This window comes from Macrotis lagotis, chromosome 1 (assembly GCF_037893015.1).
Source record: "Macrotis lagotis isolate mMagLag1 chromosome 1, bilby.v1.9.chrom.fasta, whole genome shotgun sequence".
NCBI classification, from domain to species: domain Eukaryota; kingdom Metazoa; phylum Chordata; class Mammalia; order Peramelemorphia; family Peramelidae; genus Macrotis; species Macrotis lagotis.
In genome coordinates, this window is record NC_133658.1 from 245,308,437 (window position 1) to 245,332,952 (window position 24,516).

General features: G+C 38.3%; 1 protein-coding gene across 8 annotated transcripts in view; it reads right to left on the reverse strand.

Annotated features, from left to right (window-relative positions):
• The window catches only part of FAM178B (family with sequence similarity 178 member B), a 186,213-nt gene that overhangs the window by 50,442 nt on the left and 111,255 nt on the right, over positions 1-24,516 (reverse strand). For all 8 annotated transcript variants that reach the window (XM_074210044.1, XM_074210047.1, XM_074210046.1 and 5 more), the window contains 4 exons: positions 20,533-20,650; positions 6,060-6,153; positions 5,583-5,759; positions 5,026-5,123 (listed from right to left, as the gene is read on the reverse strand). In XM_074210044.1, the coding sequence (XP_074066145.1) occupies positions 5,026-5,123; positions 5,583-5,759; positions 6,060-6,153; positions 20,533-20,650 (487 nt within the window). The remainder of the gene's footprint in view (positions 1-5,025; positions 5,124-5,582; positions 5,760-6,059; positions 6,154-20,532; positions 20,651-24,516) is intronic.

Consider the following 24,516-nt stretch of genomic DNA (forward strand, 5'->3'; position numbering starts at 1 on the left):
TAAGATGGTTATAGACCAGAATACACTTACAACAAAGCAGTCTTGTTCATGAGGTCAGTGTGGGCACAAAACCCATTGAGACTGCCACTAGCTAAGCCGGAAACAGATAATAAAATGGGGCTGTCCCACTTCCAGCAACACAATCAATCAACAAGCATATATTATGAATCCCACTGTGTGCCAGTGACTGGGCTAGGCAGGGAGGATCCAAATCCCTGCCTTCGAGGGCAATCTAGCCTGAGGAAGAGAGAGACAAGGTATATATATGCATATATATAATACACATAAAACTCATATATATAGACATGCATATAAATCATGTATACATACATCTATAAACCACACATACATATATAAATCATATGTGCATATAATATATACATAAAAACCACATATGTACATATATCTATGTATATATGTGGGTGTGCATATATACAGATATATGCATGTGTTTACATACACACAAAAAAATATGATCCATAGAAATTTGGGGAGAAGATATTAATAGTTAAAGGGATCAGGAAAGTCTGAAGAAGGTGGCACTTGAGTTGAGCTTTTAAGGAAATCAAGGATTCTGGAAAGAAGACAGAAGGAGAGGAAGAGACTGCAGGAGAGGAGAGACTGCATTCCAGGGATGGGGGTCATTGAGTGCAGAGGCAGAAAGAGAAAAGACAAGAGTGCTAACTCTGAAAAACAGTCAGGAGGCCAGCTAGAAAGCTAGAAAGGTAGGTTGGAACCAGATTGTGAAGGGTTTTAAGTATTACAGGAGTTTATATTTGGTCTTGTAGGGAAATAAGAGACACCAGAGTTTACTAAGAAGTGGAGGGATGAGATAAGATATGCCCTTTAGTAAAAATCAGTTTGACAGAAAGAGAGATGGGAGAGTGGAGAGACAATACTGAGAAACCATATAGAAGGCTGTTGGGGAGAAGGAAAGGGAATAAACATTTCTATAGTGCCTACTATTGAGAACTGTACTGAGTGATTTACCAATATTGCTTCATTTGATCTCCCCAACAGAGTTAGGAGGGAGGTGCTGTTATTATTCCCATTTTTCAGTAGAAAAAAACAGAGACAGAGGTTAGATGACTTTGCCAGGGTCACACAGCTATTAAGTACCTGAGACTGCATTTGAATTCAAGTCTTCCTGACACCAAGCCCAGTACTCTATCCATTGTTGCAACAGTCCAGGTGAGAAATGACTAGGACATAGGCTAGGGTGTTGACTGTGTGAATGGTGAGAATGAGACAAGATGAGAGATGTTGGGGAGGACATGAAGAGCTAAAAGAATAGCAGCTAACATAGTCATTTAAAGACCCATCTCAGAGGCAGCAAGGTGGCCCAGTAGATAGAGCACTGGCCCTGGAGTCAGAAGGACCTGAGTTAAAAATCTTGCCTCAGACACTTAATATTTTCTTAGCTGTTTGACCTTGGGCAAAATACTTAACCCCATTGCCTTGCAAAAACCAAAGAAAAAAGAATAAAAAATATAAAGACCCATCCTGGAAATAAGCCCTCTCTCATTCTCTTTCTCCATCTCTCACTCCCCCCCCCCCCGTTTTTCTCTTTCTCTCTGCTACTATAATAGTTTCCAATATCTTTATAGAACTAACAAGTGTTATTCTTTCTGTCTCTTTCTAAGAGAAAAGGTCAAATAACTCATTGCACATGGTTAGAGATCTCAGATGAGAAAACTGGGGCCCAGAATGGTCAAGTGACTTTTTTTATAGGAATATACAGAAACTAAGAGTTAGTTCATAATTCAAATATAGAACCTTCTGATTCTATATCCAGTCCTTTTTCTACTTTATTACACTACAGTCTTGATATGGGGGACTAGCTTAAACAAATGAGTCAAAGCAAGAGATGTAATATTGACTTCTGGTAACATCCACGGAGTTTCCAATAACAGTGGAACAGATCCCCAGAGTATTACCTCTAATAGGGTATATATGATTGAAGCTGACTGGAAGCACATATGCAAAAGTTCCCTTAAAAAAGGCAAAGTAATGACTTTTTATGCTATAAGCATGTACTATGTTTAAAGTGACCCTGTGGGGAAAATATAATCCTCCTATCCTCCAGAAACTTTAAGCTGGGGAGACAAAATCACACATCTATGAAACATACACGATGGAAGGCAGTATAGAATTAAATGCCAGAATAATGTTACAGAAAATAGTTCAAAGATGGGGAGGTCATTTTAAAGTTGGAGCTGTCGAAAAGTCTTCTTAGTGAGGTAGAACTGGAGCCCTAAAAAATAGGCTGTCAACAAACAACCCCTATATATCAGGCACGATGCTAAAAGCTAGAAATACATAGAGAAGCAAAAACAGTCCCTGCCCTCGAAGTCTCACAGTCTAATTGGGGAGACAACCTTCAAACAGTTTTGTACAAACAAGATACAGATGAGGTAAACTGGAAGTAGGAGGTAAATAGGTGGAGGTTGATCAGTCATGTCTGACTTGTGACCTCATTTGGAATTTTCTTGGCAAAGATACTAGAGGTTTGTATTTCCTTCTCCAGCTCATTTTATAGATGAAGAAACTGCATCAAATAGCTAGTAAGTGTCTGAGGCTAGATTTGAACTTGGGTCTTCCTGAGTCCAGGTCCAGTGCTCTATCCACTATGCCAACTAGTTGCCCCAGATAGGTGAATAGAAAGAGAAAGGACATTGCAAATGAGGGAAATGAATGTGCAGTCTCAAAATCCATAATGATGGCACTGCATGTTTGTGTTACAGAAGTCTGGCTAAGTTAAAACACAGGGAATAAGAGGAAAGGAGATTGAATAGGTAGGTGAGCTTTGAATTTCAGATTTATCTCCACTGACAAATATGGACTTCTTAGAGGTTTTTGTGCAGAAAGGGAGCAGCACAAATAACAATGAACTTGTAAATAGGACTTCAAAGTTTGCAAACTACTTTATATACAATTTGTCATTTGTGTCTCTCAACAATCCTATAAAGTGGGTAGTAAAAATATCATCTCCATTTTATAGACAAAGAAATTTATGCTCAGAGATGTTAAATATCTTGCCCATTCTCATAGTTGATACATGTTAGAAGTAACATTTGAACCCAATTCTTCTTGCCCTCCTATTTTACAGACTCAACCAAGACAGAGATTAATAAAGGCAGCAGGTAGAAAACAGATGTCCTGTGGGTATCTGAAATTTAAAATATCCATTAGAATTCATCATTTTCCTTCCTAAAGTTACCTCTCCTCCTACTTCTCTATTTCTTATGATGGCACCACCATCCTCCTGGTTCCTCAGGTTCAAAGTGTCAGAAGCATCCTTTATTCTTCCCTCTTTTTCACCTCCTACATAGAAACAGTTTTACTAAATTCTACTTCCAAAATGTCTCTCATGGCCCCTTCTTTATATTCTCATGACCCCACCAAAATTCAATCCCTTACCATCTCTCACTTGAATGCCAAAATAGCCTTTCTCTTCCCTCTCCCCATCTTCCACATAGATAACAAAATAGTTTCCCTAAACCACAGGTCTGAGCATGTCACTCCCCTATAAAAAAACCATACTGACTCCATACTGTCTTAAAAATATAAGACTAATTCCTCAGTTGGGTATTAAAGATCCTCCACAATCTGCCTCTAATCTATTTTTTCCAACTTAATTTCATTTACTTCCTTTTTACATATTTCTACATTTCCAGTCAAACTAGACTACTCAACATTATATCTCTTACTTTGATTTATTTGTTCTAGCTAGTCCCCCATATCTAGAGAAGTATGATAAAGTAGAAAAAGAACTGGATGTAGAATCAGAGGGTTCTAGATTTGAATTATGATCTAGCTCTTAGTTTCTGTATAATTCTATAAAAACAAAGTCATCTGACCATTCTGGACCTCAGCTTCCTCATCTCTAAAATAAAAGTTATGGACTACATGACTTCCCAAGTCCCTCTTAAGATCAAGTTCTTAAATCTCTGGTCTCTGAATGTCTCTGCTCTTTTCAATTCTTACTTGTCTGAATCTCTATCTTCCTTCAAGACCCAACTCAGATGCTGCTTTCTCTATAGAACCTTCTTGGTTCCAGCCTCCTCTCTCCTTCCCCCCTCACTGTATTAGCTCTCTCTGTTCGAATTTCTTTGTCTTTATTTATCTGGATACATATTGTATCGCCCCATAAGGACAGGGACTTTTTCATTGTTATCCTGTGTCCCCATTCTTGCCCGCAACTATGTATTAATACTCAAGCTTTAATATAGTCATTGAATTGAATTGAATTGAATTGAATTGAATTGAAGTATTTCAGCTATTAACTGTATATTGGTGCCACACCCTTTGTAGTAGGATGAATGTGGACCCTGCTAGCAGCCAGATGCTGAGCAGGCAGTTCAAAAGTCTGGACTTGCCTGACATTGTCTTTGCTTCAACAGGAAATCTGGTTCCCTTCACTCCTGTGGGGACAGAACTTCTAGGAGCCCAGCTCCTTCAAATGTATAGTCGGTATTTTCCTTTGCAAAGAATGGAAGAAAGATGTTTTTCACCCTTGCTTGTGACCTAAATTTGTAGGACTGGGATAGGCTTCCTCCACCTTAGGAACAACATTGTCTAGCAGTTCAGGGTGACTGACTGCATCTGGTGATTTGTTCTATTCATTCTTGGCACCTCTTGGTGACAAGTTAATTTCACTCAGCATCTGTTTACTAATAGACCCAAGTTAAGCATTTTAGGTTTATTTATGGGTTCACCAGCTTATCCTCTTTTGGGTAACGATTTTCTTTCTAGAATATACTCTTAATTTCTTAGGGATTTGGGGAATAAAAAGTAACTTCTTTCATGGAGATTCCTCCTATTTTTTAAGGGAAGTAGCACACTAGATTTAATCTTGTCCACAGATATTACGCTTCAACAGATGTACTCAAGCACACAACATTGCTGACACCACTAATGATACACCAGCACACTCTTGACACCTTGGCCCCAACCTTAGAGCTTCATATAGACCCTGAAGAGATGAAGTGTCTCACTGTGGAAATGGAGATGGAAAAAATGTACCTGCCACGGGTGGTAACGTCCAGGACAAGCTGCACCGTAGCCAGCAGGTTGTGATGGTGATCAGACACCCAGCTCAACATGCAGCACAGTTCTGGAAGCTGCCAAAAAAGGAAATGGTGATCATTAAGACCGGTGTGGAACAGAGAAGTGATGCTGCTCTCTCCACTTCACAAGAGCCCCAACCAAGTAACAAGCCAGGTACTTTGGAAAGAACCAAACAAGACTCCAAGAACAGTAGTTGAGGGCAGGCTCATGAAAGCATTAGGATTACTGAGGTGGAAAATAAGATAAAAACTTTGGACAGAGACCCTGACTTCTTGTCAAAACCTTGAGGTCACTCATCTAAGAAGGCAGCAGAAAATACTCTTCTTGGTTATTCACAAGGACAATTAACCCCCCATGTAATAACACTCCCATCAAAAGATTCAAGAAATTCTAGAATAAGAAAAGTACTAGCAGAGAACAGAGGATTTTGAGGAGCAGGGGAAAAGTGAAAGATCTAAGTCATCATGTGGACCTCCAAGACAGGGTAGTGGGAGAAGCCTATAATTACCTACCTTCTCTGACCAGTCTTTAACATCCTCAAGTAACAGGAGCAAAAGCTGCTGGAGGTCAACACTGGGCAGCAGTCGTAACTGTCTATCCAGACTGGCTCGACAGATCAGGTACAGCAGGCTGAGCAGTTCCCCATCTGTGTAAGCACCCGGTCGGGCCACAACACACAACTTCAGGAACTAGAGAGAGTGAAATCACATGGGAAGGGGGGTATCAGGAATGCCCAAGGGATAAAACAGTACTGTCTTAGGAGATTTGGTGGAAAAGTTTTGGTTATGGATTCTCTTTAGCAACACTGAATGTGATTCAGGAGAAAGGAAGCTTGTACCCCAAGTCACTTTGTGAGGCTTGCAAGGTACTGACTCAAAGATTAAAACAAAAAGAATTGGTTGCTAGATGCATTCTAACATTCATAAGACCAGTCTGAGATAGGCAGAACTGTATGGATGAAGAGGGAGAATGGTTCAACCCAGACTAACCTTACAGATGTAACTAAGGCTAATTTCCAGTTCAGTCTCAGATGTGGAATCCTTTAGTTTTCTTGAATCCATACAATCATCAGTCTCATAGACCCTAAAATAAGGTAAAACCAATAAGTATGAATAACAGAAATATGCAATGAGGAGAAGGCAACAGAAACCTGAGAGCTAGACAGAGGAACGAGTCTTGTCCAAAACTATAGAATGAATTCAGAGACACATGAAAAACTAAACCCAGGTGCCCTTCTCTCTAAGGATCATTTTTTTCCATTATAAAATGCAGCCTCTGAAAAATATTTTTGCATGTAATTGAAAAAAAATGAAAAATTAAAAACAAACAAAAAATAAAATGCTGCCTCTCACTTGTGTCTTCTACCTGGAATTCTACCTACTGATCACACAATTAACCATCCTCACGCTCACCCCATCACCTTTCAATGAGGAAAAAAAATTTCTCCCCATTTTGTGACCATCTGAATTACTTGAATACTATCATTATTGTCTTAACATGCTAGAATGTGAAGATGATAGATTTAGAGCTAAAAGTTACCTTTAGGATCATCTCATACTATATCCTCATTTTACAGTTGGAGAAAATGAGACTCAGGGCATTTAGACCCAGATGCTGAGACTCCAAATTCAATCTTTTCTCCATTCCATTCTTTCACCTACCACCTTGTCAAGAAAAGGGTAGAGGGCATTCTATCTGTAAGTAATAAATCCTGATAATAGCATGTAGAGGAATGATAATAGTACAAGGATGTTGACCACAGTGGAAGAGAAATATAACTAGTTAAAGTCCTATTCATTTATTTTGAGGGACTAGTTTGGTTTTTGGTCTTAAGTCGGACAAGTTAAGTTTGTATAGTGGCTTTAACACTAGTATTTGATCTTGAACAAGTCTTATGCCTGTTTTCTCATTTGTAGAATGGGAATAATACACTGCCTGCCTCACCAATTTATTTTTAAGTAAAGTACTTTGAAAACTCTAACATATTAAATATTATAATTCCTGAGAAGCAGCCTAGCATAGGGGATAAAGAACTGGCCTGGGAATCAGCAAGATCTGGGTTCAGATCCTGCTTCTTATTCCCTTGATTAGTTGTTTGACCACAAAAGCCCCAATATTATAAGGAACAGATAGTTGTGGACTTCCATAAGTAGAAGTGACTCCAAGAGGTCCTCACAGTGATAAAATCACAAATTTGAGGTGATCATAATTCTCAGAGGAGCCTTTCAGGATCCAAGGATATTGGCACCAGTGACCTAATGTGGGAGGGCCTAGGGTTGGGCTCAGCCACCCTTTCCTGATTTTAACATTTATTAAGAACAGAAGAAGGACAAGGGTGGGACCTCAGACAGAGAATTGTGTTGTCTGCTGGGTCTGGGTGGTACATCTGGGCTAAGTTGGGCTTTTGCCCAAATATAAGTATGGTACTGTGGATCTCAGCACATGAGTGGGAACAGTTTGCTATTTCTTGGTATGTTTCTGAATTTGAACTTGTATCATTATGCACATTTGCTGTAAATGTGACCTTTCCGCAGTATTATCATAGAGAAATGAGGAATGTTGATAATGCAGGCTGATGAATATGCCTTTTCTGTGTTTTTGTGGGGGCAGCATGAGGATGGTAGGCTACAAATATGACTAAATCTTTACGTAAGGGTGGGATTAAATGACAACACTTTTCTTCAGGAAAAAAAATGCTGACCTTGATGGCTGCATGAGAGTGAGGAGGAACAGACAACTCTCTCCAGCACTTTAGCCAAAGGCTATAAAATGAAACATTCATTAGGGTTCAATATGCTGGTTTTCTTTGGGAGCAGCATGCAGAGGGTTATAGTCTAACTGATGACAATGGCTTTCTCTATTCCCTGCACTTCTGAGGAATCACTTGACTGAAACTTTGGCGTCTGTGGCTGCTATTCTGAGAATAAGAATCATCTGCTCCCACGGGGCTCCTCCATAGTTCCCAGTGAGAAAGCATGGAGAACAGGGATTTCACAGTTGAACAACCCTCATTCCCCACCTGTACTCAGCTGGCTATTAGTAAGTCGACATTTCCATTGTTCCCCTTCATGAACAAGGTGATTTCATCTATCCTATTTCACTTCTTACTTGACTAGAAACTTTCAAAATAATGGGAGAGAAAGGAATGTATTTTGGTGGCCAAAACACAGAACTAGGAGTTTGCCCTGAACAAAATACATCCCTACTCTGTGCCTCAGTTTCCACATATATTCTTACTAACTGAAAAAATTTGATTTTATATGGAGTTATTTCTTTTTTTCCCACATTTGTAAAAGAAAGTTTTAATTGATATTTTTCCAAATATATGTTATGAAAGTTTTTCAACATTCATCCATATGCACATGTATATTTTTAAGTTACATAATTTCCTTCCACCTTCCCTTCCCACCCACCCCTCTCCTTAGTGGCAGTCATGTGAATTTTGTACATACACGTTTATGTTAAACATATTTACAGATTAATCATTGTCAGGAATTAGGATTAAGGGAAAGAAATACATAAGAAAAATTTTTTAAAAAGTGAATGTAGGGGGGCGGCTAGGTGGCGCAGTGGATAGAGCATCGGCCCTGGAATCAGGAGTACCTGAGTTCAAATCTAGCCTCAAACATCGATTTAACAATTACCTAGCTGTGTGGCCTTGGGCAAACCACTTAACCCCATTGCCTTGCCAAAAAAAAGTGAATGTAGTGTTCATCAGATTCTGAAGAGTTTTTTTGTTTGTTTTGTTTGTTTTTCTTCCTCTGGATGGAGATAGCATTGTCCAAGCAGATCTCCAGGGTTGTCCAAGTTCTCAGGAACTGCTGAAAGGAGCTGCATCCATCAAGGTTGAAAACTCACAATGTTGTTGATGCATACAATATTCTCTTGGTTCTGCTCCCTTCACTCAGCATCAGGTCCTGTAATTCATTCCATGCTTCTCAAGAGTCTGATCATTTATGGTTTCTTATAGAACAATACTATTCCATTACATTCATATACCATAATTTATTTAACCATTCCCCAATTGATGGGCATCCCCTCAATATCTAATTCTTTGCCACTACAAAAAGAACTGCTATGAATATTTTGGAATATGTGGGATTATCCCCATTTTTTATAATTTCTTCTGGATATGGGCCTAGTATTGGAATTGCTAGGTCAAAGGGTCAGATCAATTTTACTGCTCTTTAAGCATAATTCCACATTGCACTCCAGAATGGTTGGATCAGTTCATAACTCCAATAGCAATGCATTAATGTCCCAATCTTTACGGAGCTCTTTCAACAGGAGTTTGTTGTTCTTGTTCAGTTGTGCCTGACTCTTTATGACCCCATTTGGGGTTTTACTGGAGTCGTTTGCCAAGTTCTATTTTAGCTCCTTTTACAAATGAGGAAACTGAGCAAATAGGTTTAAGTGACTGGCCCAGGGTCACATAGCTAATAAGTAGTGTCAGATGTGAATTCAGGAAGATGAGTGTCCTGATTCTAAGTTCAGTGCTCTATCCACTAGCCATCTATCTGTCTTCAATGAAAATTAGTAAATAAAAAATACTTAGTTCTATAATATATTAAAAACATGCTTAGATATATAATATAATTATATTATCTATGTATGTTATATATAAGCTAAGATGATTAATATAAGACCATCTTAATTCTGTTTTTAACTGAATAAACATTTAAGTGCCTAGTGTTCACTGCAATGTGCTAAGCACTGAGGAAAGATAATGAGTTTAGAAATGGTTTGGACACTACATTTCTGGAGCTTATAAGGTGAGCAGATAAAATACAATCGCTGATAATTATAACTACAACATAACATGAGAAGTATATTAGAAAGCTATTGTGAAGCAGGGAAGGAACTAGCTCTTCTGAAAAGTATCTTTTAGGAAATAGCATTTGTGTTGAACTTTATTTTTTTAATTTATCTATTTTTATCCATTTATACATGCATATTTCCAAATTACAAAATTTCCCTCCACCATCCTTTCCCACCCCCCCCCCAGCAGGGAATAGTCAGGTTAGCATTTTACATATATATTTTGTTAAATACAATTACAAATTAGTAATTTTGGGTATGAGGAATTAGAATTAAGGGAAAGAGATACAAAAGAGATAATTTTTATAAAGTGTTCATCAGATTTGGAAGGGTTGATTTTTTTTTCCATGTGTTTTGTTTTGTTTTTCTTCCTCTGGTTGGGGATAATATAGTTCATAACTAGTAAAAATACAATTGTCTTAGCTCTCTGGACTGTCAAAAGGAGTTACTTTCATCAAGGTTGTTCTTCTCATAATGTTGTTGATGTGTACAATGTTCTCTTGGTTCTGCTCCCTTCACACAGCATCAGATCCCGTAAGTCATTCTATGCTTCTCTAGAGTCTGACCATTTATGGTTTTACAGAATAAAGACATTCCATGGTATTCCTGTACCATAACTATTTAGCTATTCCCCAAGTGATGGGCATCCCCTCAGTTTCCAGTCAGTTGAATTTTAAAAGATTCAACAGGTAAGAAGAGACACAATGGAAAATATAGGCAATGGGAATACCATAAACTAAGATTTGGAAGTAGGAAAATACAAGGGACAGAAAGCAGTCTAGTTTGGTTCTTCTTTTATCTAAATTTACTTCTCCAAGCACAAATAAATGGAAAGACTGCTACGTTGGAAGTTGGGAGAAACCTGGGATCAAATCCTGCCTGTGACATTACTAGCTTTGTGGCAATATGTAAAATACTTAGCTTTCTTATGCCTCAATTTTCTCCTAAGAAAAATAATAATTTATCATTTTGAGCACTCCCTAGTTTGACATAAAGATATTAATCCCAACACTATTTCTGAAGGCCCTATCTAAAACATTCAACAGCCTGAGGGGCCTTTTGGTTTTGTTCAATTAGGGAGCCACTTTGCCAGGAGCCAGACTGACTCAGGCTGTCACTAGGAAAGGCAGGAACCATCCTGGCAGGAAGTAGTACTGGACATCTCATAGGCAGGTGTTGCTAAATAAAACCAGGCTTGTCGATTTAGGCTCTGCATAACACATGGCAAAAGCCAATGCAAGAAGAATCAATGCTCAACTAATGGAAAAGAAGAAACAAACCTGATGGGGATCAAATTACACTGTCCCCCAAATAGCAGTTAGAAACAATTCCTCCTGCTTGACAGACTACTCCTTTGATGTATTAATTGCCGTTTATTTATCCATTTAGCCTATTCAGCCAGGCTGCCCTTTCTAAGAGCTGAATGGATGAAAGCATCTGACACCATGAGAACAGTACTATGACCTGATGGCCAGAGCAGAGAAGAGCCTTTCCCTGGGATGCAGATCAATGATAGGCAGCCACCTGGAGGGGCTCAGTTCTGGCTTTAATTCAGGGTAAGGACTTGGGGACTCATGGTATTGATCATGAACCCTGGTGGATTAATTCAGTCCTCACTCTATAATCTGATTATACACAAATGGTTTTCAGACTTATTTTGCCAAAGATCCTACATAGGTATCTGGTTCAACATAACAGGATCCATGACTGTTGTTCCGATCTTTCAGTTGTGTCTCACTTTGTGACCCTATTTGGGGCTTTCCTGGCAGAGCTATTGGAGTGGTTTGCCATTTCCTTCTCTAGCTCCTTTTACAGATGAGGAACTTTGGCAAGCAGGGTGAAGTGACTTGCTCAAGGTCACACAGCCAGTAAGTAGTGTCTGAGGTCATATCTGAACTCAGGAACAAGAGTATTCCTGATTCTAAGCCTAGTACTCTATCTAGCTGCCATTTATGACTATATATATATATATATATATATATATATATATATATATAGGCATAAATTCATAATGAATGATCTCAGTCCCTCAGTTCCTACACTTCTTGCCACTCTACTCCAAGTGTTTATCTGCTAAATTTCTGCTCTTCTCTTCCTTCTCACACTCCAAATCTTTAATCCTTATTCATTTCTTTCAAAGTACTTCCTATTATCACCCAGACTTTTCTCTTCACAACAGCAACCCTAGTCTTAAGGACTCCTATGGACCCCAAATCAATGACAAACATTCTCATACAGGAAGTACTTTGTTTCCTGATTGGTGAAAATCCCTAACTTCTGGATGATGAGTACTGTTCTCCCTCATTTTTAAGTGGAAAATGAGCCGGAAAGAGAGGAAAGGGATTTGTCTGCTTAGAGTAACCTAGCAAAACAGTAAAACTGTCATCCAGACGGTTTCAGTGTTCTTCTTTTCAAACTCCAAATTATTGCAAGCATTGGCCATTCCCCATTTGGAGGAGGTTGAATTAGTAAATACAGGAAGTAAACTCAAGAGTCCTGAAGATAGAACTCAGTGAGAAGTGACAGGAAAGGCCAGGCAGAAAAAAGGCATTGGGAGAAAACCACTCTGAGGCCTCACTCTGGCTAAGGATAAAGGCACAGAGTGTATCCACCTGCAGAATGTATTAGGCTACTGTTGGCCCAGACATTCAAATGGATCAAGGTAGCAGGAGGGTTCTTGCAACTTAAGAATTTTATGTTTCTCTCCCTCATTGGCTTCAATGTGTTTCTTAATGCCTTAGGAAACACTTTAAAGTTCTGACCTTGCCTCAGTTGAATTAAGGGAAGAATGCTGTGTATATGCTCAATCTTCTAGAAGGAACTCTCTGGGAGGGGTCTTTGGGTTTCAGTTGCCAAAGTTGCTCCAGGTCTTCCAAAGATACTTGTCCATGAAACCAAAGACAGTTTTTAGCCCAGGTTTTCACAGTTCCTGATATATTCACTAATGATGTCTCACACCTCTAGAATGGAGATACTTGAATCAGTCCATCCCATCACTGCCAGACAGCCCCCTCGAACATGTCTTTTCTAGGATCATGAACCAGGGGAAGAGTGCCCCCTGCTGATTCTTAGTCTCCAAGGTTTTACAGAGGTATCCCATCTAGCTAGGCCCATAAAAGCACTGGGGCTCTGGAGGTAGAATAGCCTGCCAACAATTCACTTAAATGAGACAGAACAGGGGAACCTTCATTGAACCCAAGTCCCATTGGGACTGTTAATCTCTCTCTTTCCACAAGACCCAAGGGAAGATACCAAATTATTCTAAATGATTCTTAAAATACCTATTTATTTTTCTGATTCAAAAGAGATGATGTGTTAAGCCTTCAATATGTCCACAACTTTGGTAGAAAAGTTGTCTACTTATAAAGTTGGCTCCCTTAAGTCTCCTCCAGAACTTAATTGAAAGATGACAACTGGTTGTAATCTTAAGTAAAGTCTGAAGTCATGCATTTTCTCCCCTTCCCATCTCAATTGACTCAATAATCTTAAAATGTGACTCAAGGAAAAAAAGAGAAAGTAAGTAAAAAAAAAAAATTGGTCCCCTGCTATTCTGACAGTGCTTCCGATTAAGGCAACAGGATGCTATGCTTTCTCCTATGGAGAGAAGTCAAGCACAATCTGTATTACGAAATAATACCAGGGGCGGCTAGGTGGCGTAGTGGATAAAGCACTGGCCTTGAAATCAGGAGTACCTGGGTTCAAATCTGGTCTCAGACACTTAATAATTACCTAGCTGTGTGGCCTTAGGCAAGCCACTTAACCCCGTTTGCCTTGCAAAAAAAAAAACCCTAAAAAAAAAAAAGAAAAGAAAAGAAATAATACCAGATAGAACAATAGTGTTCCATCACATACATGTACCACAGTTTGCTAAGCCATTCCCCAGTTGATGGACACTCCCTCAGTTTCTATTTCTTTGCCACCACAAACAGAGCTGCTATGAACATTTTTGTGGTGATGTTTTTACCCTTTTTCATAATCTCTTCAGGGTATAGTCCCAGTAGTGGTATTGCTGAATCAAAGGGTATGCACTTTTTTGTTGCCCTTTGGGCATAATTCCAAATTGCTCTCTAGAAAGGTTGGATAAGTTCACAGCTCCACCAACAATATTCATAGAAGCCCTCTATGGGGCAGCTGGAGAGAACACCAGCCCTGGAGTAAGGAGTACCTGAGTTCAAATCTGGTCTCAGACACTTAATAATTACCTAGCTGTGTGGCCTTAGGCAAGCCACTTAACCCCGTTTGCCTTGCAAAAAAAAAAACCCTAAAAAAAAAAAAGAAAAGAAAAGAAATAATACCAGATAGAACAATAGTGTTCCATCACATACATGTACCACAGTTTGCTAAGCCATTCCCCAGTTGATGGACACTCCCTCAGTTTCTATTTCTTTGCCACCACAAACAGAGCTGCTATGAACATTTTTGTGGTGATGTTTTTACCCTTTTTCATAATCTCTTCAGGGTATAGTCCCAGTAGTGGTATTGCTGAATCAAAGGGTATGCACTTTTTTGTTGCCCTTTGGGCATAATTCCAAATTGCTCTCTAGAAAGGTTGGATAAGTTCACAGCTCCACCAACAATATTCATAGAAGCCCTCTATGGGGCAGCTGGAGAGAACACCAGCCCTGGAGTAAGGAGTACCTGAGTTCAAATCTGGTCTCAGACACTTAATAATTACCTAGCTGTGTGGCCTTGGGCAAGCCACTTAACCCCATTGCCTTGCAAAAAAACCTAAAAAAAAAGACCTAAAAAAACTTCCATAGAAGCCCTGTATGTGGTGGCAAAAAACTGGAAATTAAGTGAATGTCCTTCATTTGGGGAATAGCTTAACAAACTGTGGTATGTGTATGTGATGGAACACTATTGTGCCATTAGAAACCAGGAGGGATGGGACTTCAGGGAACCCTGGAAGGATTTGCATGAAGTGATGCTGAGCAAGATGAGCAGAACCAGAAGAACATTGTACATCCTAACAGCAACATGGGAGTGATGATCAACCTGAATGGACTTGCTTATACCAACAGGGCAACAATCAGGCACAATTTTGGGATTTTGGGGTATCTGTGATGGAAAACGCCATCTGAGAAAGAATTGTGGAGTTTGAACAAAGACCAAGAACTATTACCTTTAACTTTTAAAAAATGTTGTCTTATTATGTAATTCTGTTATATCTCATACTATGTTTCTTCCTTAAGGATATGATTTCTCTCTCATCACATTCAATTTAGATCAATGCATACTATGGGAATGATGTAAAAATTAGCAAACTGCCTTCTGGGGGGGGTGGGGGGAGGGAAGTGAAACTGGGGAAAAAAATTATAAGACTCAAAATAAATAAAACCTTTCTAGGGGCAGCTAGGTGCCACAGTGGATAGAGCACCAACCCTGGAGTCAGGAGTACCTGAGTTCAGATCCAGCCTCAGACAATTAAAAATTACCTAGTTTGGGCAAGCCACTTAACCCCATTGCCTTGCAAAAACTTAAAAAAAAAAAAAAAAAACCTTTCTAAAATTAAAAAAAGAGAGAGAGATAATACCAGAGCATATATTCTAAAATAGACTCCCATTCACCCTTAAATTTAAAATGAGATTTTTGGAGGGTTCATACCTAGTCCCCCGTTCCCTCCAAAGACAGGGAATTTGTAATATAGGAAAATAGGACAAAGCTAATGAGCTTTAAAGTTACCTAGAAGGGGGAAAAAAGAATTAGTGGTCTTTAAAGGGAAACAAACTGGTCTATTAATGCCTCCTTCCATTTCTCTACTTATCATGTGACACTCATCACAAGAGCTAAAAGCAGCCCATCTGATAGCTACTGGCTCCATTCCGTGTCCCAAGGCCATCTCCCACCTTGCATTTGTTTTTGTTTTTGTTTTTTTTTTTGTATGTGATTCTCTTCCCCACCCAACATAGACAGTGTGATTAAAGTTCTAAGTTGGGGAAGTGGAAAGAAGTTTATTACACTAGGCCTGGAACTTAGAGGAAAGAGAAAGGGGCAGGATCTTGGCAGGCTGGTACAAGTGTAAGTTATTTATAGCTACAGCAGAATGTGGTAAAGTTTAGTTTGGCACCAAAGTACTCAATATAACTTTGGAGCAGATAGTGGGAGTTCAAATTCGTGTTCTTAGCATAATTCTATCTTTCTGTTGATGCTCATTCATCCATTATATGACAAAGGCCTGAGGCACCAATGACCTTGGCTCAATTAATCATAATCATTGTAAAACCCTTCCTACAGTGTATAGGTAGGTATCCAATGGCTACTGTGACTTGACAAAACTCAGCTGCATCTTCCACTGACCCCAAAAGACATTTCTCTAATCATCTTCAAAATGTTAAAAAAAAAATTAACTATAGTATGAAAACTATATAAAGCACTTTTAGGAAGAACTGTGTCAAAAATTCAAGCAACGTAAGGCATGACCACTCCAATAAATTTGGGGGTTGTTGTTGAAAATATAAAGACCAGGGGTACTAATTTACCAAAGCTAATTTTGAGAGAAGACTCTCATACTATGTAAGAACTCCAGATGAAGTTGTATCAATCGTGAAGAGAAGCCCTGGGTTCTATGGAGTTGGCAGCATCATGCTTCTCTATTACTATGAGGGGCAACTTCTATTTCAAGTTATCATGATCTCCACAAAATGCTAGTGTGGACCCCATTTGAAAGAAGTTCTAAAGGATATTTCAAAGCTCCATGGTGGGAGGACAGGCTGGTATATAATAATATGGGGTTTTATGAGACAGAACTCAGGAAATACACAATTGCATTCCCATCAGATGTTAGGTAATTCTGATCCTCCAAATGAGTGGGAGATGAATTGAATTTATGATCATAGAACCTGCAACCCATTGTCTTAACCAATCTCCTGTCTCTCTACCTGTCCTAATTTATAGGATATCTTATATCAAAGAACTAGATCCCTCACTTTAACTCTGAAGACCAGGAATAGGTTCAGAAGGTCCTACTACCTATCTTGGGCTGTACAGAACATAAAGTAATAGGGTTAAGGAGTAAATTTAAACTCTGTCTCTTGTCTCTCTGCCCTTCTACCAGCTATCATCCTCTTTGCTGGGATGCTACCCTTCCTTATCTCTCCCTCTTGGTTTCCAAGTCTTTCTTCAGAGTCAGCTCAAATCTCCCCTTTTGAAGAAGGACCCTCCTGGTCTCTTTAGCTGCCAATAACAATCAATTTATCTACAACAGTACACACTTCAAGGGCCTTCCTTATATTCACTGTTATCTTTTCCATTAGAACTACTTTCCTTGTGGGAAAGGTTTGGTTTGGTTTTAGGGTTGGTCTTTTTGATGTTTTGTTTAGGGTTTGGGGGGACCTTTCTTTGTACCCTAAGTGTACAATATCTGGCACATAGTAAATATTTAATGATTATTGACTGATTGATTAATACTTAACACATATCTTTGTTGGGAGTGGGATAGATAAAACTGAGATGATTGGCTCAGTCTGCCTGAGATTCTACCTAGATTTTGAACTGAAAAAAGCCCTTAAGGATTCTTTATACCAACTCCTTTATTTTACTAAAACCCAGGAAAGTGAACAACTTGCCCAGTGTCACACAGAGCCAAATTCAGCTCTCTTATTATAGTAATCGCCTCTTCTCTATGCTCCCACTTATGAGTTTTCCCATTTTCTCCTCTGGTTGGTATCCTAATTCTAAAATTTCTAAAATGAAAACAAATTCTTCATTGGAAAGTTGGGATTAGAAATCTTTTCTCAGATATAAACATTACCCTCCCTACAATCTTTTTTTTTAATTTAAGACAATGGGGTTAAATGACTTGCCCAAGGTCACACAGCTAGGCAATTATTAAGTGTCTGAGGACTCAGGTCCTCCTAACTCCAGGGCTAGTGCTCTATCCATTATGCCACCTAGCTGCCCCCCACCCTATAATCTTAGAAAAATTTATAGCTCTTCCTACAAGATAGCAGAGTATAAACTGAGCCTATCCATTTCTCAGGGAGTTATGCTCACCCTCTATAAAGGGGTTTAGTCACCAAAAAAAGATGCAGGTCATATATGTGGAGCCAGTGGTTTTGCATCCCTTTTAAAACTCTGTGGAAAATAGAAGACCCAGAAAATTTCTGGAGACACAAGACAAAGTTGCAGACAAGCCACCAGAAGTGAGATGATTCTGATCCTTGTTTCTGGGAATGAGAAGGTACTGTTGAAACTGTACAGTCCTGAGTTCATTCTGGCCAGAAAATATAAAATAGAGAAGGAAAAGTTATCTTACACTGCAGCATCTGGAGTTGACTTCTTCTCTTCCTTCCACTGACCCTGAATAAGAACTTCCTGGTGACCCTGACAGAAATGGGGATGGGTAGCTACAGCTAACAGATTCAAACAACTGAATTTCCATGGGAATTGGAGGAGTAAAGCTTGGGCTACCACTACAGCTTATAGATGTTCCAGTGATTGTTGTAGTGGTGAACAAAAACTCAAATAGAATCAGAACAGTACTGAGGGAGATTCTAATCCTCAAGATTTTTCCCTTGAGACTATTTCCAATTTATCCTATCTATATTTTGTTCGTTCCGAGTTGTTTGCCTGTTGTCTCTCCCATTAGACTATGAACTTTCTTTAAGGTGGGGGACTATTTTTGACTTTTTTTATATTCCTAGCAGTTAATGCCATATCTGGCAAATAGAAGGCACTTCATAAATGCTTGTTGATTTGATTTGAAATGGGGATTAATTGTTGTCCTTTGTTTTCAAAGAGGAGTAAAATGCCATCAATAGTTGGAATCAAGGTACAATGTTTCTGACTGTAGCTAATCAGATCAATATGAGCTTGGAAGATTCTACCACAGGTCAGGCACAAGTAATCTTTGTGACCATGTGAAGTAGAGATGTCTCTAAATTTGCACATCTCACAATCCTTTTGAGCCACTGCAATTCTGCTTTGCTCACAGAGCAGTGTCTTCTTTGATGTGAGAATATACCCAATTGATTCCAAAATTCTTCAGCAAGGCCATGAGATTTTTCTTCTATCATTTTTTCTGACAGCTGTGTGTCTGTCTTACATGAATTCTCTGAAAAACAGTATTTTAGGCAAACACACATCTGGCATTTGAACAACGTGGCCAACCCATTGAAGTTGCATTCTCTAAAGTAGAGGTTTTATGTTTAGCAATTTAGCTTGAGAAAGGACTTCAGTGGTCACAGGCCAAGATCTTCAGAAACTTCCTAAAACAATTCAAATGGAAGCAATTGGGTTTCCTGATATGGTGCTATTATACCGTCCAGGCTTCACAAGCACACAATGAAATCAGCACAATGGCTCTATAGATCTTCAGTTTGAGAGGCAAACTAATATATCTTTTGTCCCAGACTTTCCTTAGGAGCCTTCCAAACATTGACCTAAGCTCTGCACATCCCTGGAAAGTATACTGCTAACGTAAGTGATCTTTTGTACACTATTCAAAATTTCTCCATTTGCTGTAACCAATAGTTCCATGTATGGATGGTACAATGCTGGTGGGGGGGGGGAGGGAGAATTTCTGTTTTCTTGATGTTAACTATTAGGACAAAATTAGCATAAACAGGGGTGGCTAGATGGTGCAGTGGATAGAGCACCAACCCTGGAGTCAGGAGTACCTGAGTTCAAATCTAACCTCAGACACTTAATAATTACCTAGCTGTGTGGCCTTGGGCAAGTCATTTAACCCCATTGCCTAGCAAAAAGAAAAAAGACAAAATTAGCATAAACAGCAGAAAATTGATCCAAACTTTGCCACATCTCAGCTTCAGAGGCTTCAATGAGTACAAAAATCATCTCCAAACAAAAAAAATCATGCACCAACTTTCCCTTCTTGATTTATAGGATAGTCATTGAAGGTATCTGAAAATATCTTGCTAAAAAAGCATGTTGTTGTTTCTGTTGCTGTTTTCAGAAAACAAATATAACAACTTTTCCACAAAAGTCATACAAACACTGACAAAACCACCAAGCCAGTGGCTCATGTAAAACAAAGTCATTCATAGGCAACTTAGACACTACATTCCCTTAGCTGGATAACACAGTGACATGCTGCCTTTCAGCAGACTTACTAAAGGCAGCACTTCAGTTACATAAGTATATATTTGGATTGCTGTGTCACAGGTGTCGCATATAATTTCTGCAATGTTACAGGAATCTTGGGCATAGCAACAAAATTTTTCTTTCATTAGTGTTGTTTTGAACTATATTTAGAAGACACTACTGTAGATCACAATATTTAATATATGTACTACATTTATAGGTTTCTGCCATATATCTATAGATATTTACTGGTATTTGTTCTCCTGTTAGATTGTTGTGAATGCTGTCTACTCTTTTTTTTTTTTTTTAGGATTTCCCAAGGCAAATGGGGTTAAGTGGCTTGCCCAAGGCCACACAGCTAGGTAATTATTAAGTGTCTGAGGCCGAATTTGAACTCAAGTACTCCTGACTCCAAGGCTGGTGCTCTATCCACTGCGCCACCTAGCCGCCCCTACTTTAACTTTTGTATTTCAGTATACTGTGCCAGGGTTTGAGTTAAAAAAATGTTGACTAAATGGCACTATTTGAGAAAACTCTCTAATAGGTAATAACGCTCCAGTAAGGGACAAGATTTCCTACAGTTCGTGAAGAGGAAACACTTACCTGAAGAGATGCTGAAGAGATGCTTTGGGATACAAGTTAAGACCAGTTGCTCCCAGGCTCTGAAAGGCCTTTGTAATCTCATGCAGTTTCGGATACCACACATAGGTATTAATTCCACCTGATAAGTCAAAGTCAAAGATTAAAGGGCATCAGGTTAGGTAAATAAGAGAAGACCCTTAGAAAAAAAAAAGATTAAAGAATATATTCTGTAGCACTTGCAGAAGTTTTTGTGATTTTAGGATTCCTTAATCCCTAACTAGATATGTTCCAAGGAAAGCAAAGATAGAAAGGGCTCATATACACTAAATTAGAGATAATATCATTTTTGTGGGGGGAAAAAAGGCTAGAAACAAAATAGGTACCCATTAATTGATTAGCAGATGAAAAAACTATCAAATAAGAATGTGGCAAAAGAAATAAAGGAGAGGGGCAGCTAGTTGGTGCAGTGGACACCAGCCCTGGAGTCAGGGGGTCCTGAGTTCAAACCCAGTCTCAGACACTTAATCACCTAGCTGTGTGACCTTGGACAAGTCACTTAACCCCACTGCCTTTTCAAAAACAAAGAAATAAAGGAAATGAGAAAATGAGAGAAACATGTGATGACTTACTAGAAATCATGAAGAATAATATATATTATACATATATATATACTACATATATGCTATACACACACACACACACACACACACACAATGTCACAATACATAATAATGAGAATGAAAACACAAAAAGACAGCCAGAATAACATTATTTGGAGCAATAAATCTTAGAACTGAAAAACACGTAATAAACTATAGTACCATCCTTTAAGTAAAAGGGTAAATATTGTCAGTCAGTTTTGGTTACTTTTCTTTGTTACAAGGGAAAATTTGATGTGTAAATTGAGGGATACAACAGGAAAAGATTATGGTATAAAAAACAAAAGGCATCACAAAAACTTTTTTTAAAAAAAGAACCTGCAGTTCCCTTACATCATAGACACCTAGGTAATCACATTTGTAAGGTTTTGTGTAGCAGTTGCTAGATAGTTGCATTACAATATTGCCATTTGGGAAGGATACTGATTCCATAGCACTACTACTACTATACTCCTATTAAAGGAAAAGTAAGCTAAGCTATTGGGCACAAAAGGAAACCAAGGATATGAAATCAACAATCTCAAAAAAGTTGCAAGATATGACAGGGTTATGTATTCTATATGAGTTTAGTATTGCCATAATAACCATCCAAAATATTTTAATACTCTTACCTCCTGATTCATAACCTAAAAAGTCTAGCAAAATGTATACCCAAGAGGAATATATACATCAGTGAGTGTGAATGTTGCTAAACTAATTGAACTAAATTAAAATATAAATAATATTCTTTTAAGAAAGGGAAAAATATTCATAGGCTTTTTCTTGAGAAAATTTACACAGAAAAAATAAATATAATGTGCTCCACATTTTCCCAAATGGCAGGCACCAACATGTATAGAAAACTGCCCCACCTCAACCTGACAACCTTACAAATAGCGAAGTATGTGACTTCAAAAAAGATTCTATGTGCCACTCATGTAATTAGAGATCTCTCATTTTTACTGAATGGTTTTATCCAAGTTTCCTATCTGAGGCTGGACCTTAGTTTCCCCCTCAATTAAGAAAGGGAAATATTTCCTTTCTAGAATACCTAAATAGGGGCAGCTAGGTGGCACAGTGAATAGATCACCAGCCCTGGAGTCAGGAGTACCTTCAAATCTGGCCTCAGACACTTAATAATTATTACCTAGTTGTGTGACCTTGGGCAAGTCACTTAACCCCACTGCCTTAAATAAAAAATAAATAGAATACCTAAATACCTAAGAGTCAGAAATAAACTTGACCAACAGGTACCTGAACAAGAGAGAAACTGAAAAGAAGTCACAACTAATGAAACTAGGTTAACCATGCCAAGAAGGCATATGTTTAACTTGGAAATGGGTAGACTTCCATTGCTAGATTATCATTCAAGAACTCAGATCCCAGTGCTCCGACAAAATTCCCTAATAACTTATACCTCTTGTCATAAGCATCAGAAGAAAAGAACTCAATTTCCACTGATTTCCAGATAGTGAAGACTCAACAGTCCTTCAATACCACTTCCTCATCTCTATAAATAATCTATAAGCAATGAAGTCTGGCTCCTCAATGAAGCATGACCATAACTACCTTGAAGAAATGGAATTATTCACAATGAATTCCCCTTACATGAGGCATCAAAGCAGAAAGATGACAACTTTGGGAGGGGTGAATTCGGGGAAAGGGTCAACTCTTAAAACTGAGTAAGGAACTAGGATAACCTTGTGATGATAGCATCAAAGAACATAGGATGAAGGGCAGAGGAGTACTAAATCAAAGAGCTTTCTATTTTTGTGGTGGCAAAGAATTAGAAAATGAGGGGATGTCCATCAATTAAGGAATAATTGGACAAGTTGGTATATGAAGGTAATGGAATACTATTATTCCATAAGAAATGATGAGCAGGTGAATTTTTGAAAAACTTGGACTTATATGAATTGATGTTGAGTGAAATAAACAGAACTAGCAGAATATTGTACACAGTGACAGCAACATGGTGTGATGATTAACTGATAAACTTAGCTCTTCTCAGTAAGACAATGACCAATGACAATTCTAAAAGACTCATGTTGAAAAATGCCATCTCTAGCCAGAGAAAGAACTTTAGAATCTGAATACAGAATCAAAACATGCTGTTTTCACTTTTTTGAGGTTTTTTTTCTCATGCTATGTCCTTTATTGTCTGATTCTTCTTTTACAACATGACTAATTTGGAGATATTGTTTAGCATGATTGTACATTTATAATCTATATCATGACCGTTTGCTGTCTTGGGGTGGGGGATGGGAAGGGAAGGAGAAAATTTTACAAAAATGAATGGTGATATATAACCTATATCAGATTCCTTGTTGTCATAATGGGGGGGAAGGAAAGGGAGGAAGGTAGAAAAATGTGGAATTCAAAAACTTTCAAAAAGATCAATGCTGAAAACTTATCTTTGCATGTAACTGAAAAAAATAAATAAAGTAACATTAACATTTTTTAAAAAGGTAAAAAATGAATGTTGAAAACTATCTTCATATAATTGAAAAATAACTATTAAGATGATAAAAAATAAATTTGTAAAGTAAAAAAAAATATATATATATATAAATCAAAGGGCTTCCATCAGCTTTCAGTTGTCATATTTATTACTTTGGATTAATATATAAAATTGGACAAACTACACCAGAATTTAATAGGATCTTAAAAAAGATAATGCTTTCATGGATTTGCTTCACTCCCTCAACCAGTCTGAAAGAGGTAATAATATTGTTGTTCACTCCTTAGAGAAGTTAAATTAACTCAAGAATCATGATGAGATTTTTAATCACAAAAGTTGGAGGTGTTTACACAGGTATAGAATTTAAGAGTTTGAGTGGACCTCAGTGGCCATCTAGTTCAATATATACACAAAAGGGATATCTAGGTTTTGATAATAATAGTATGGAAGTATTCTATGATTCTGGGCCAAAGAACTGAGAAATAGATGGAACAAATTAGAACATTGTAGAGAGAGATGGGGGGTTGGTTTGCAGGGGAGTAGATAGGAAAGGTGGTTGGGGAGAGGGGTTGGACCTCCAGAATACTTCACTAAGTTTGAAGGAAAGAACCCAGCATTCAGCTAGAGTCAGTTCTATCCTCCCAAAAATCACTTGGGGCAGGGATATAGCCTGGAAAAATATGAATTGCCCAACAGGGGAGGAGGCTGAGATGCTCTGAGATCCAAACCTTAGAGAAAGTACCATAGGAGGTGAAGGAGTCAGAAAGTGAGCAGTAGAGGAAAATAAGAAAAAAGGACTGAAAGTAGCAAAGAGCTCAAGGGAAAGAAAACTCAAAGACTTTGATCATAAGCAGTTAAAAAACAGCAAAGACATTAACAACAGAAAGAAATATGACCTCCATATCT